At 34.7% G+C, this 16,016-nt stretch overlaps 1 protein-coding gene across 3 annotated transcripts in view; it reads right to left on the bottom strand.

Annotated features, from left to right (window-relative positions):
• TH1 (negative elongation factor complex member TH1) overlaps positions 1 to 11,889 on the bottom strand; it is an 80,434-nt gene extending 68,545 nt beyond the window's left edge. Inside the window, exons 1-3 of one of the 3 annotated variants that reach the window (XM_081745111.1) lie at positions 11,732 to 11,885; positions 3,442 to 3,499; positions 357 to 416 (exon numbers count right to left, since the gene is read on the bottom strand). In XM_081745111.1, coding sequence (XP_081601237.1) covers positions 357 to 416; positions 3,442 to 3,468 — 87 coding nt within the window. In that variant the 5' untranslated portion in view covers positions 3,469 to 3,499; positions 11,732 to 11,885. Of the gene's footprint in view, positions 1 to 356; positions 417 to 3,441; positions 3,500 to 11,731 lie in introns of all 3 variants that reach the window. The other 2 variants (XM_081745116.1, XM_081745123.1) reach the window with 2 other exon arrangements.
• Positions 11,890 to 16,016: the final 4,127 nt, after the last annotated feature.

Here is a 16,016-nt window from a genome sequence, read left to right as displayed (position 1 = left end):
GCCTAGCCGGCATAACCATGGGACATAAAACTCAAAGATTTCATTTTTTTAAAACTTTGAGGAAATATTTATGGCAAGACTTTATAATTAATTTTAATATTTAATCATCAAATTTAATTTATCTAACATTAAATTTAAACGTAATCAAAATTTATTTTTTTTTTTAAAAAAAGGCATTTAACTACACTTGGAGAAGAAATCATTAAATCCCACTTCATCTCAAAGAAAATAGTTAACTCCTCCTAAAACAAAGATGGAGCAGGTACTCAACATCGCTAATCCTACAAAAATGGAATGGTTGTACACGTATTTTGACGATACGAACTCCATATATGAAACTAGAAAGTGATACTTACCTCATCTTGCATTTCACCATCCCATCCTCGATCATCATCATATTCGTCATCCATGATGGTCTGTAAAACATTCATTCATGTGTAAGATTTATCAACATTTAAATGAGTATAAACAAGTTTACTTTTAAATACTATAGCTTTGCAGTTAGGAATATTGAGTTTATTCACCTATTCAACCTTCATTTAGCTTCTCCAGAAAGGTAATTATCAAAAACTATAATAATTGCGTCCAAATGCACTTTAATTGTATTAAACAGTTTCCACAATCTCTGTTACTTTCGTCAATAGCTCAGGGAAACTCACATGACCTTTCTTCACTTCTTTCACGCGGGAGACCGGGGTTCGATTCCTCTCCGGAGAGCTGTATCGGCTTTTTTTTTTTTTTTTTTTTTTTAATATATAGAAAGGAGTTATGTTTCGATGCATAGATTAATTAAAGAGAGTTATTTGTTGATTTGACATCAGTGGTAGTATAGTAGTAATATTTTGTCGAATTTAATTCGAATCCAGGTTAATTTGTTAAAGAATGAAATTCAAATTGATATACATACATTGATATACAAAAGCTTACAATTATTGCTGACATATTCTAAATGAATATGAATTAAGTACACTCTTTTAGTCTGCTATTTCAAAAATATCAAATTGACTATTTGAAAATTATTTTATATAAGAACAAAGATTTGAGTGTACTGATTACAGGTAGGCCTGTCGAGAGACCTCCGTGAGAAGTATTGAAAATACGTTCTTTTACACAAGACAAATTCAATTATAATAAAAGGTTAACTTACATAAAAAGTTTAAATCAGCGAAAATTCTCATTTCTCGAAGAATCAGTATTCTGTCTCTTCTGCGTTATTGTCTTGTTCCGTTCTGACCTGTCCTTCCTTTTCGATTTTTTGGGAAGTATTTACACAAGTTCTGAACACTTTTACTGACATACAATTTAAAAACAACCAGCACGTCATACATCCTTTATGGAGTATTTTAAGGTTTACTATTTACTAGTTCCTACATCTTTTAAAAATAAATGCTGTATATAGGTCTTGAAAGTATTTTGAGTTCCAGTACAAGCACGTACAAAAGTTTTGTGTTTCAAAACTCCAATAATTTTTTTTAATATCTCAAAGAATTGTTAAATGATGTTAACATTAGTTAACACAATAAGGTTAATGTAAATGTAAGCTAAATCCCTTGTAAACATTTGTAAAGCTATAAAATGCAACAATAACAGCACAAGTGTTTTCCAATAGTGAACAAAATTCTACCAAACTAGTTCTACATTCGATATGATGTTACAACAGAAGAGTTGTTAGTGTGACAAGCGATTTACATTTACATTAACCTTATTATATTTCAATTGGGCACTCGAAAAAGTGCAAAATAAAATTCTAAGAAGTGCAGAAAACTTTCATGTGAGTTTCCCAGCTACTGACGAAGACAACAGCGTTTGCTGAAACAGTTTAGTAAATTAAAGTGCATTTGGACGCAGTACGTTGATATATATCTAAGTAATTACATAAGTGTACGTCAACTGTACTCTTAAATAATTATTAAAAGCATTCGAAATCTCCAATCAAAGCAATGCAATTGTCTTTTCTGCGTAAATGTCAGTGCTCGATTTCATCGGATAGTAATCAAGAATTTTTGTGACTGACCCATGAAGTGAATATCAACCTTGTAACAGCAGGAGCTAGTTATACTACCCAAAAGTCAAATCTGAATGTATTTTCGTAAATGATCAAACTTTATGGTTACAATATGTCGTACAAAAATCACAATAACTTTTTTCTCATTTGCTTTCCGTTTTTTTAATGTTATATACTCAACGTCTCGAAACTATTCGTGCTTCATTCTCACCAGCATATTATTTCTAATCTGCTGATTCCTGAAAATAAAGCACTGAATGTATATGTATCATTCAAAAACGAACATAAAATGAAGTAAAACATTATCATAATTTCTCATAAGTAAATATACATATTTATTATCACGAATAATCTACTGCGTATAAGCATATAAAGTATGTTAATTCGCAGTTCTTTGCTTTATTCCTACTGCCAGGGAAAACAAGATCAGATTGTTGCTGTTGTTTGGAATTTAGTATCCTTTCCCAGCAACGAAGCTATATGACACGTGAACCTATAATCTAAGGTGGAATCTGAATTACTGTAATGCGTCGAAATTAAGGCTCTCTCACTGGCATTCTAAAACAAAAACAGACAATACACAATGTGCATCATGTTGTATGTTACGTATTGTACTAATGTACAGCCACTTTTATACATGATACGTCAGTACAAGAGAAAGAATAAAGCAGCTTTAAATGTAATACACTTATTAAGGATTTTACGGATGAAAGGTTACTGTACAAAAGCTTCACTATCTATAGAACTAGGACAATTGAAGAAAAAAAAAAAAAAAAACCGAAAACTAACACCATGTCCACGATACAACTGTACGTCTTTCCACCGTAGCAGTGAATGATATTCAATTTACCTGCACTGATCCAAATGAAGACCGAAAGCCATTTACAGTAGAAGCACTAACAACTGAAGAAATCGAAGGAACTCGGCCAGGACCTATATATTAAAGTCACTGTTCCTCTTGAGGTTGAGGAACAACGTTGCAAAAACCTGTCTAAAACTGGCCAGATGCAGGATTCCAACTCAGGATTTCCCTATTTCTGAGTATCCGTTAAGTTGGTTGCTTTTCCAGCCAACAGAGGGTAGTCGACATCCACACATATCACTGTATGTTCTTTCCCACAGGTTAAATTAGGTTACACAGTATATCCTAAATAATTTTGATCCTGTGGAATTCTTATGCCATATAGGCCTAGCTTTCGGTTCTCTTCTAGAACCTTGAACATGGTGACTGAATAGCAAGAGGAAGGGGGAATAAATAGATCAAGCAATAGAGAAAATTAAAACGGACTCACTGACGCAAAGGAATGAGAAAAACGCCTTGTTTTACATATCTGCTATGGAAATGATACGATTACTACGTCCTTCAGCACTACATCCACCTCAGACAAGGTGGTTTTCGCATTTCTCTTACCGACTGAGTCCGTTTCTGTACATACCTTGATAATTCGTTTGTTTTTATCCATCTTGACCAACGATCCAAGGCAGAGCTGAAAGCTAAATGGTGAAATTATTCAACAAAAATCAATACTAAAATGTTAGAGATAATTAGTAAAACTTTCTATTCATGCCTCTTTTCAGTGTAATTTGGTAGTACATGTAAATTATCCTCTCCAGACCCAGCGTTGCTACAGTAGTTGAATATACAGTACTTCATTTGCAATTCAGTCTTTCTTCTTAAATTTGTACGATGTACCTAAAGCAATCTTCCCAGGGACTTCAGCTATTCAATTAGTGAAAAATGACAGCTTCGTGTCTGTATCGTATAGGACGCACGAGCTCGAAGAGATTACATAAAAGACTACTTTGTTGTATTCGGAATGTAGGTTAAATGTGAATAATTACAGTTCATGGCAAACATGGCCCCATGTTCCGAGTTACTGCTCTGATTGCAAGTGATCTAAACATTGAATTAAATTAATACAGCACAACTCAATTAGATACTTCAAGGTACAATTGCCTGAAAGAAGACGTCAGGAGGCACGTCAGACGTCAAAATTATACGGATAATAATAAACACCAATGCGAATAAGGTAAAGTATTTTAATATTCATATTATTTATATACATAAGTGTATATAAAACACTCCCACTTACTTTGAATTTTCATTCCTGTAAACAATATCCTTCTATGTTCAAGCTTTCGGCTCTCTCCTTATAGCAATGCACACTCAGGATAAAAATTCCAGTAAAAGTAATAAAAATATTAAAGAAGTATAAAAGAATTAATTCATCGGGTAATACAGTGCAGATACACCTTATTGATTGCTGCCGGTCACACGTCAAATGATAATGCGGCACGCTACGAACCGGCACTCAAAGTTGTGTCCTTTTGTTCACGCGATGAATTAATTTCTTTGTGTTATCTTGTCGTGCTTTTATTACTCCTACTTTGTCCTCCGTGAACAAGGCCTCAGGGGAGAGTTGCAATCTTCAAAATGCAAGGAATTTTCAGGAATCACAATTTCAAGTAAATGAAAAGTTGAAATGATTTCTGAAATTCCTGAACATCTTAACGTATTGTTTTAATACGTGAATTACTACTGAAAAATCAATTATAGTAATCATAGAAACGTTAACTAATAAAGAGCACCTGGGTCATTCCACATCACCTCATCCACACCCCTGCACCCGACCATCTCAGAATTGAATGAAAATTGGTAGACTGATAGATTGTTGGATCCTGATTCCAACGAGCCCAACGGTTTTGAAATCTGTCCACTGGCTCAAAAGTTATTAGCTTTTGAAATTTAAGCTTAAACTGCAAAAAAGCAGTCGCGAATCGCGTTTTTTGCTTCAAGGTCATAGAGGAAAATGGGTATAACTTCCTTTGTAATAAAGATAAAGCCATGATTTTTTTTTTTTTATTTTCAACTCATGTAATTTACTTTCAGGTAAAAAAAAGATTGAGTTGTAATTCCTTCAATGGAATTTATTATGAGTGCTAATGCACAAGAAAAGGAGAGTTAAAAAAGACTAACGTTTTTTAATCTTTAAGTTCCCATAACTCATGAGCCCCACTTCCAATTTTTATGATTTCTTTTTTAAAAGATAGCTGACAACATGTACAATAATCTCAATGAAAAAAATTGATGGGATCTCTAAAGAAACACACAGAAAAAATAAAAACTGAAAATTCCTTATTTTTTTATAATGAGATGAATATAGGCCTAGTTAATTAACGTAAAATAGGCCTAAATACCACATTCCTTGTTAATAATGCATTAAAAATAGTACTAAATGTTCTTAGCAATGTCCTCTACTTACACATCACATTGCAAGAAACTTGTAACAGAAACACATAAATATTGCTAATAAAAAACATGTTTAAAGTGTAGGCTACTTACACTCTAATGCCTTTGCACATATTCTGCCCATTTTTTGATGGGATCTCTAAAGGAACACACAGAAAAAAATAAAATTCTCTAAATTCAGAATTCCAATCAGAGAAAAGCCAATAGCACACAAAATCCTTACAATTTTTGCTACCTAAACAGTATGTTCGCAATGTGTGTGAAGAAAATGTTAGAAGATGTCTTAAAGAGGTTCCATGAGGAAAACTGTTCTCCAGGAATAGGTCCCAAATAAAGAAATATAGTGTTAGAAATTAAGCTTATGGGATGTAAATCAATGCTACACCACCAGTATTATTAATTCATTATTTAAAGCACAACTATTTTAAAAATTCATATTCAGTAAATTCATCATCATCATCATAGGTATTCTGCCTTTATTGCTGCAGCTGTGAAGCTTCCATGCTCCACGGTCCTCCGCTAACCTCTTCGTCTTCGCGTATGATCTTTCGGTTTTAATATCATCCATTAATTGTAGTCTCCTTCGCCCCCTCCCTCTCTTTCCCGCCACCATACCTTCTAGGACGTCCCTCATAATACAATCTCTTCTTAGGCAATGTCCCATCCAGTTTCTCTTCCTCTTCCTAATACTATCTAAAAGTGTTCTTTTCTCACCCACCCTCTCATTCGTTTTCCGGTCGACCCAACTAATTCTTTCCATTCTTCTCCACACCCACATTTCGAAGGCTTCCAGTCGATTTTCATCACTACGTAATGTCCACGTTTCCGCCCCATACAGTACAACACTCCACACGAAGCACTTTATGAGTCTTTTTCCCAACTCTCTATTCAAGGTCCCACAAAACAGACTTTTCTTCCTCCTAAAGGCTTCTTTCGCCATTCCTATCCTTGCTTTTATTTCACGTTCGCACTTCATGTTATTACTAAGAACACTACCCAGATATCGAAAACTATTCACTTGTTCTATTTTCTCCCCTGCTACTTTTGTATTTGACACAGACCCCTTCGTTCCAATCACCATGGTTTTTGTCTTTCTAACATTTATTTTCATCCCATATTACTCTACACACTCTACACACATGCGTTACTTATTACAAAGAAGACGGAACTCTCAAACACAAGAATATCTCCATTCTCAGCGATGATTTGGAACATGATGTTCCAATGGTCTTCGAGACACAACGGCTACTCTCAGTGTATATCAGAAACGAACTTCCAAAAGTGGTCGAAGTTGAGTATATTTCACAGACGGTTGTGCGGGTCAGTAGAAGAACTGCAAATCGTCTTGAATCTGTGCCATCATGAGGAAGACTTTAATTTGAAAGCAAAGTGGTTATTCTTCGCAACAAGCCATGGCAAATCGCCTTGCAATGGCATTGGAGAAACTATCAAGCGCTCTGTCACAAAAGCAAGTCTACAAAGGACTGTAAGTGGACATATCATGAATACAGCAGCCATGTATGAATACTGTCGAGATCACATAAAAGGTGTTCTGTTTTATTACGTAGCAAAAGAAGATATGCCTCCCATTCGAGAAGAACTGAAGAAGAGATTCACGGCAGCATGAACAATTCCTGGCACTAGAAGTCTGCACTATTTTCAACACATTTCAGAGATGAAGATAGGTGTTAAAATGTTAAGCAGTGATGAGAATTTCAGTGTTACATCCAGTTTTACATTGTCAATAGACCTTCCTATGGCAACAGTGTCAGTGAATAGCTATTGCGCATGTGTTTATATGGGTAATTGGTTTATTGGAATCATAACAAAAGTTCAGGAAGATGAAGGAGATGCTGATGTCCTGTTCATGCACCCTCATAGGCCATCTCCTTCTTTTTACTGGCCGTCAAATACGGACTCATGCCCTGTACCTTTCACCAACATATTAATACTTGTGGATATCACTACCATTACAGAAAGAACATATAAGCTGTCAGATACTTCCAGTAAATTAGGGACAAAAAAATGGGCAGAATATGTGTAAAGGCATTAGAGTGTAAGTAGCCTACACTTTGAACATTTTTTTTTTTTTTTTTTTTTTTTTTTAAGCAACATTTATGTGTTTCTATTACAAGTTTCTTGCAGTGTGATGTGTAAGTAGTGGACATTGCTAAGAACATTTAGTACTATTTTTAATGCATTATTAACAAGGAATGTGGTTATTTAGGCCTATTTTACGTTAATTAACTAGGCCTATATTCATCTCATTATAAAAAAATAAGGAATTTTCAGTTTTTATTTTTTTCGTGTGTTCCTTTAGAGATCCCATCAATTTTTTTCATTGAGATTATTGTACATGTTGTCAGCTATCTTTTAAAAAAGAAATCATAAAAATTGGAAGTGGGGCTCATGAGTTATGGGAACTTAAAGATTAAAAAACGTTAGTCTTTTTCAACTCTCCTTTTTTTGTGCATTAGCACTCATAATAAATTCCATTGAAGGAATTACAACTCAATCTTTTTTTTACCTGAAAGTAAATTACATGAGTTCAAAATTTTTAAAAAAATCATGGCTCTACCTTTATTACAAAGGAAGTTATGCCCATTTCCCTCTATGACCTTGAAGCAAAAAACGCGATTCGCGACTGCTTTTTTGCAGTTTAAGCTTAAATTTCAAAAGCTAATAACTTTTGAACCAGTGGACGGATTTCAAAACCGTTGGGCTCGTTGGAATCAGGATCCAACAATCTATCAGTCTACCAATTTTCATTCAATTCTGAGATGGTCGGGTGCAGAATGCCTGTTTCTGTGGATGATTTGAAATGGAATGACCCACCTTCGATTCACGCATTATATCAATCTAAAATTAAAATGGCAAATTTTTACTTTGACTCCAACTGTGACTTCAACCGATTCATGTGATCCGGTTCCCGGAACAGTTTAGGAATCATTCCTAAACTAATCCCGGAACCGGATCACATGAATCGATTACAATTACTAACACAGTGAAAGTAATGTACGATGTTAAGAATTATACTATAAGTACAAGGGCCACAATGTTACTATACGATGTTAAGAATTATACTATAAGTACAAGGGCCACAATGTTACTAAACATCAATTCAGGTGAAGCGGTGACTATGAATTTTGAGATCTAAATGGGGGGCTACCGCCCCCCGAACCCCCCGCTCAAGTACCATAAAAACATCCAAAATAATAATAAATAATCACACCACTACTATAAAGCTAAGATAATTAGGGAAAAATTTAAAAAAAAACACTCGTCTCTAATCATAAATCAGTGCATGACAAAGAAAAAAAAAATACATCTCAACAAGACAATAGGACAAGCAGCAGCAAACCAAATACTTTGCCTAATACTCAAATGCAAAACAAATCAAGAATAAAAATAATATGAATTAAAAAAAGAAAACACTCACCATTTCGACATAGGAGAACACTCATGAATAATGAACTCATAACTGCTGATTCCACACACGAAAAAATAAGATACCAAGAACACATGCACAATACTCAACATTACTGAAAAATGTTCCTTTCCGCACACACGTCGTTTTATTAAACCGAGCACACTTGCTATTATTACAAACAAGAAACCAATAAACGTCCACTTTTACAATACGTCGAAAATATCTTCACTTTAGACCACAACTACGATAGGTTTTCTCTAACTCAATTCAACCAATTCAATTACGCGCTTCTCGCATGCCACAAACAGCAGCACACATATACATGCACACAGAACATGTGACTACTAACCAACTACCATATGACTACACAGACACCTAGTGGGAAAAATATGACCTAAGACGTCACACCAAAGGCACGAACAGTTCTAACAAGTGACTCACGCACAAACAGTTCCAGGAAGTAACTGAACCTATAAGAACCGATTAAAGTCACAGTTGGAGTCAAAGTAAAGACTTACCATTAAAATTGATTGTTTGAAAAAAATACACACTTTAAGCAAAAAAGATGAGAAAAACATTTAAAACATCATTAACACAAAGAAATCACAATGAAAATCTTTTCTTAAACATAAAAACATTTCTTACAAAGGCACTTTGAAAACCACGGTCTAATTATCTACTGTTTATTGGAGTTCATCACCAAGGCTACGCGTTAACCATTAGACCAACAAGAAGGGCTTTGCAATAATTAAGTCCTGAATGACGAATTGCGCATACACCTTCCAATTGCAGCAGTCAATTCCAAGTTCTATTTACATAATAAATCACATGAAGTTGTTTATGCAGTATGAATAAAAGGGGTTAAATTCCAAAGTTAGTCGTCCGTTTCTAGCAAAATTTTGAAAATTCACCGGGAAGAAATTAATAACTTGCTTGTTTGTGTGCTTGATAATATATAAGAAGAGCGAAAGTTGTGTTTATTTTCTTGTATAAACGATTCTAAACATGGAACTATTTGGCAAGCTGAGGGAACTACTTGGCGCAAGGTTACTTCATGGTAGGATTATGGAACTGTAATGAGCATTTGTTTTGTAAACATGGCTGGTGATAATCAGGAAAATCTATCAAAAATAAGTAAAAGTCATGGCTTAATAAATCTAAAAATATATTGTAGAAAATGCGGTAAGCAAATAACTGTCAAGAAACGTAGGGACAGTTATACTTTTCAATGTAACGGAAAGTAATATAACCAACATGGCGGCCCAGGTTCTAGAACACTGGTCCTTCTTCCCATTTAGCTGTAATAAAGACAGAAAACTCTAAACCGTCTTCACTCGCTAACGCTCGCTCGGCAATACTATATGACTTAAATATTAAATTTTGGTGCAGAAACGAACCAATTAATACGGTTTTACCCAAAAACTAGGCGGAGGACCAACTTCAGAGCAAATGCTGAATAAAGAATGAAGTTATAATAATTTCAAAATAATTATTATATTTCTTCTACGATTAATGCTTTGGTTTTAACTACAGTCTACTTCCGCATGTAGTGTCCATACAATTACGCAAGTAGAAGTTATTTTATGAATGCCATGTACGTAAGTATATTTGTTAGTACCTTTCATCAAATAGGTGTGATTTCTTTATAGAATTTTTCATGTTTTCAAACCACTTGTTTTCGGAACAATGAATGGGATCACTAATCCACATGGCGGAACGTTAGATTTCATCAACAGAGCCTTTTAAAATACATTAAATATATTATATGTTTGCACTAATACAATTTGTTTCGTAACACAATATGTAGTGGTGTCAGGGAGCGAAGCCAGGAGAATAGGAAAGGAAGTTACGGCGCAGAGACGGACGCTATGTGTAATTTAAATCTTAAGATACCTTGGTATCTATATAGTACTTTCCCTACGAAGGCTTACATGGCAATTATGCTGGTGCCATCCCAATTTAGGTATTATTATTCCAAAACAGGGGATTGAGTATAGCCCGCTCCCCCCAGTGATTTTCAACGAATCATAGTGATTCTAACGATTCATGTTAGTTCATAATGAATCGGAATCGCATCTTATAATGATTCAAGATGTAAATCTTGTGGTAAGGAAGCCTTAGTATAAGTAGTAGTAACAGTAGTGGTGGTAGATAGTACCAATAATAGTAGTAGTGACTCTTCTAGTTCCGGGGACAAAGAACTGGGAGGAGCGGGCTATACACAAGCCGAAACAGGAATTTACCGGTATATGTAATTAAAACATATGGACATCTTACCTACAGCTTGCCTAACTATGTAGAAATATGTAATACAAAAGTATGCTTAAATTCACACATTAGCTACTGTATAAGGAAGTCAAGATTAAATCAGATGCTATGAAGTCAGTGTTCCGATGTAACACAAGTGTTTAATTTCTTCTAGCATGCGGCAGCAGATTTTCAAAATGTACAGAAGAAATATATAAGGTGAGTTTTCCAATATCGCAGTTTACGTACAACCAACGTCGCTGACGCACCTGCTCCCTATGGACGTATCCACGTTCGGTTACCTACTACGCTTCTGTGCTGACACGGTTAGATGCAATTCGCAATTTTTGGTGGAAATTAACACAGGTTGGTGTTTTTTCACACTCTCCCCGCACGAAATAATTTATAAGGTACTAGTAGTGTATTTTCTCACCGAAGAAGTACATCATAAAATCATGCGTGGATACCTATACTGGGGAAGTAGGCCTACAGTCATGTTTATTGTTTACATGTTTGCTTATTAGTATTGATCTAAATCTCGCATAGCAAGTTCCATAGCTTCTCTTTGTGAAATAATATACACACGTTAGCACATGTTTACACGTTAGCTATTCTCAATCTAAACCCTGAAATCAGTTACCTCATTTTCATTATATTAAAATCAGAACGTATTCATCACTAAAGCTGATTATTTGCGATCTGTTTTGATTCCAAAACATTTCAGATCAGATAGACAATACCTGTCACCTTGTAGTTATAAAGCAAGTTACATTTAGTCATGATTCCTACAATTACATACTTATTTCAAGTATTCTCCTACGTCACAGCAACTTCAAAATTGGCATATTATTCACGAATATTTCATATTAAATGCTTTTCTTTCACGCCAAAAATACTCTTCCTCACTCACTCACTGAACTAACACGCTTAGTCGCTCTTCTTATGTTTCCCAAATCAACATCATTGTTGCCGAAACGCTTAGCAAAATTTCACTAAATGAGAGATGAAATCACTAAAGTTTGGGTAAAAAGTCGCTAAATTTGGAGCCGTAGGGCTTAATGTAGAGTCGTTCCAACGTATGATTAGCATCTTACTAAAAGACTAACTACTGCACGAAACATATTAGTCGAATTCTTTAGTAGTGCACTAATCACGCATCGGAACGAATCTGCATAAGGCACATAAGAACGTAAGCTGAGATTTTTTTTAAAAATCAATGCAAATTATTTATTTATCTATTTATTTATGACTTCTTTTACGTGGTTAAGTTAAGGTTCTGTAGCCTTCTCCGAGTACTTAACCATATACATAGCTACTTTATTTGAAAAAAAAAAAAAACTATACATCGAAAGTATTAACAATTGCAAAAGAAAAGTATTTCAACCACATAAAAAAGAATATGCTACTTAAGTTTAAAAAAGTTAAATATTTTAAAACAAAAATTGAAAATAATATACAAGAGAGGAAACAAAAAAGACGTTTATGTATTAATACAATCTGAAATAAAAATAACATGGAGAAACATAAATTAAATATTGTATGTAGTTGTACTAGAAATGTGAATATATACAAGGTGTCTCAAAAGTACCCTGACATCAGGGGTCATCAATCGCCCCACCAAAGAAGAAACTTTCTTATTATATATCCTAGAATTTGGAGCTCTTAAAACAAGCTCAAAGTAGCAGTATTACAACTAAGCGCCCCCCAGAATTCCATCCTGGATCCGCTCCTGCCTGACATAGGGTAACTTTGATATCAGAGCTACAACAAAATGTAAGAGAGGAAACCGCCGCCAAATATGTTCAATCTAAAGTAGAGATTTCTTTTTAATCGGACGAGTCGTTTGGGCTGTACATTCTTTATGCGCCCAATGCGAAATGAAAATGCAATTGCCATTAATAGAGGGACTGGGAGGGGAGGTGGTTAAATTTTGTAAGAGTACGGTGAATGGGGGAGGCTGGCCATCGACTCGTTAGTGTAAAAGACAGTAACTTTATTCAGTTGTGGGTCCAAATAAATGACAACGTTGCATTTTCATTGAACATTGGGCGCATAAAGAATGCATAGCCCAAACGCCTGGTCCGATTTTTTTTTTAAAAAATATTTAGTTTAGATTGAAAACATCATATTTGGAGATGGTTCCCCTCTAACATTTTGTTGTAACCCTGATAATAACAGAGTTACCCTATGTCAGGGGACTTTTGAGACATCCAGTATGTAAGTTGTACAAATTAATATGGATTACTAATTGCCCGTGTATTTATACATTGGTAATTAATAATCTGGTAATACGAAGATGGCTCATGTTTTATTCGTATCCTTACCTTTGCTTAAGAGAAGCGAATTTACAGATTTTTTTTTTTTTTTAATTTGGCAACTGTTGAAATATTGTTTATTAATTGAGGTAAACTGTTCCAGAGGTGTGTAGTACTTACTGTGAAGGATTTTGAGTATGAATCAAAATTGTGACTGGGTATGGAGAGCAAGGAATTATCTTGGGATCTTGTGCTTCTATTATGAAATTCTGATAAATATAAATATCTACATGTTAGGTATGATGATTCTGACGTAGTATTTTATACAATAGGGTAAGATTATGTAAATTTCTTCTTTGTGAGATGTTCACTCTAAGTTAAATTGAATACAAATCTAATGCAAGCATTTTGCAGTTTTTGCAAGCGCTTTAATTGATTTTCGGGAAGAGATCAGAATAAGCTATCACAATAATCAAGATGTGGAAACACGAGTACCTCGACAAGTTTGATCTTCGGAGATACTGGTAAGAAATTTCTTAGTCGGTTTAATGTATGCAAGGTACCAAATGCTCTCTCACAAACCGCATTTATTTGATCTGACCAGGACAGATTTTAATTTAGTATGACTCCCAATTTTTTTTACATTTGTAGAAAATGGAATAACAATATTAGACAATTTTATATTTGGGAGCTGATAAATATTAATTGAAGAGAGAATTCTTGCCGAGTTAATTAAGATGCACTGCGATTTTATTGCATTTAATTTTAACCCGTGAGCCGTAGACCAGTCGCTGATTTTGTTTAATTTGCTATTTATTTTCTCAATCGCATTATTAATATCTTGATGGGGAAAAGAAGCACAGGAAAATCGGCAGCGTAAATACGATATTTACAATATATGAGAATTGTGGAGATCATTAATGTAAAGGTCAAAAAGAAGAGGACCTAGTATGCTACCTTGTGGCACTCCACTGTAGATACAATGCCATGTCGTTTTGTGATCCTCTTTGTTAACGTTGGTGAATATAAGAGTGAAACCATTTAACCACTGATTCAGAAAAAATAAACAATAATGATAATTTCTGAAGTAATATGTCAAAATCAATCGTTTGAAATGCCTTACTATAGTCAAGTAGAGTAAAGAGCGTCAGTTTTCTGTTATCAATAGCCGATCTTATATTATTCGTTACATTTACTAGCGTAGTGGATAGGGTTACCACCTTTCATCTGGAGAAATACCGGACATATAAAAAATTGAAGTCAAGTAAAGGATAGACATGCAAAACATTACATAAATCGTGAACAAGATGTAGTAATAGGCCTACTGCTGTTCACTGAAAGACGTATACCTAATTAGAAGGCGAAATTTCAACAGTAGTTTCACTGAAGCAATTTTACTATCAGGACTCACGTTTAAAACAAACAACATTTAAAAACTAGTCTTCCAACCTTTGTTTAACACTTTCCGTCGTACTTTACACAAACTCATGAACACCCAAACAAACTATCCATCTTAAACTATCCATCTCTGAATTTTCTTACAATTGTAGATGTATTTTAATAGCTTAATACTGACGTCATTTCGTTTTCAAAGAGATTCCATGTTTAGAAAAATAATGACATAAATTGTTGCTTCTATATTTCTGTCAATTACAATCAATAACGAAAAGTAGGTTTCGTTGTGGCACAAAATGGGAAGAAAGAAAACCTATTTCGAGCAGGGGCGTCATTTAGGGGGGGCAGGAAGGGGCAATTGCCCCCCTGAGTTTGAGATTTATATAGGTTTTATCAAAAGAATAGTAGTAAATCAGTGAAAAACGAGAAATTTTACTTAAATCAAGGGGTCTTGCCCCCCCCAAGCAAAATCTGAAATGACGCTCCTGATTTCGAGCTTGAATTAGTGGTGCCAACCACATAATAAACCTCCGAATAGAGTACAAAACAGTTAATTTATTATAAAAAGTTAGCGGTATTTACAATTTCTGAAGCAGGAAATGAATAGACAAGAATTATAAAAATATTCGGTAGTGCTTGTTTGAACCACTACGGCTTACGTGTTATGATACAGGTATGAAACGTAGATTTAGGCTATAAATTTTCATATTCCCGGACATTTGGCGCCCGGAGTAGATGTTGCTCCGGACTCAGGACGAATTGTTGGCGTATTGTTTAATTCCCGAAATGTACGGGTGGAACCCGGAAGGGTGGTAACCCTAGTAGTGCATGTGTTTTGATTACATCGAAAACCAGATTGAATCCAATAAATTATTTGTTGTTAAGTATTCCCGAATTTGATCATCTATTATATAAAAGAGAACGCACAAATCCTTTGTTAGCTCATCACGCTAATACGGCTGAACCAATTTCTTTCATTTTTGGGGGGTTATTAGGATTTGGACCCTAGATGGTTTTTATCATATCACTTTAATTTTTAATTACCAGTGTCTTGAGATAATTGACCATTCAAGTGTCCATAACGTACAAATCCTTTGTTAGTTCATCATAGGTATAAAAATAAACGTATTTATATGCAACCCGCATGACCGTGTCACTCGGCGGGTTAACATAAATGACAGGCGCTATAATGTTAACATTTACTGCAATTTGAAAGCGAAAAAGTAAAAATTATCTAAGTAACAAAGTTTATTGCGTTCCGGGGTGACCGCAGCGAAGCGGGGTGAACGCTGCTAGTCTAATATAAATAAAATAAAGAGTTTGTTTGTGGATGTGTTAGTGTCTATCTGTGTGTATGGGTGCGACCTGGAAACCAGATGAGTGGACCGAGAGTTACCAAATTTTGGTCATGGGTACCTTGGTCCAGGCCCCAGA

Source organism: Thermobia domestica, chromosome 2 (assembly GCF_964235325.1).
Source record: "Thermobia domestica chromosome 2, izTheDome1.hap1.1, whole genome shotgun sequence".
In the NCBI taxonomy this organism is placed as follows: Eukaryota; Metazoa; Arthropoda; class Insecta; order Zygentoma; family Lepismatidae; genus Thermobia; species Thermobia domestica.
The sequence above is the reverse complement of the archived record's forward strand: the minus strand, read 5'-3'. Positions and strand labels throughout refer to the sequence as shown.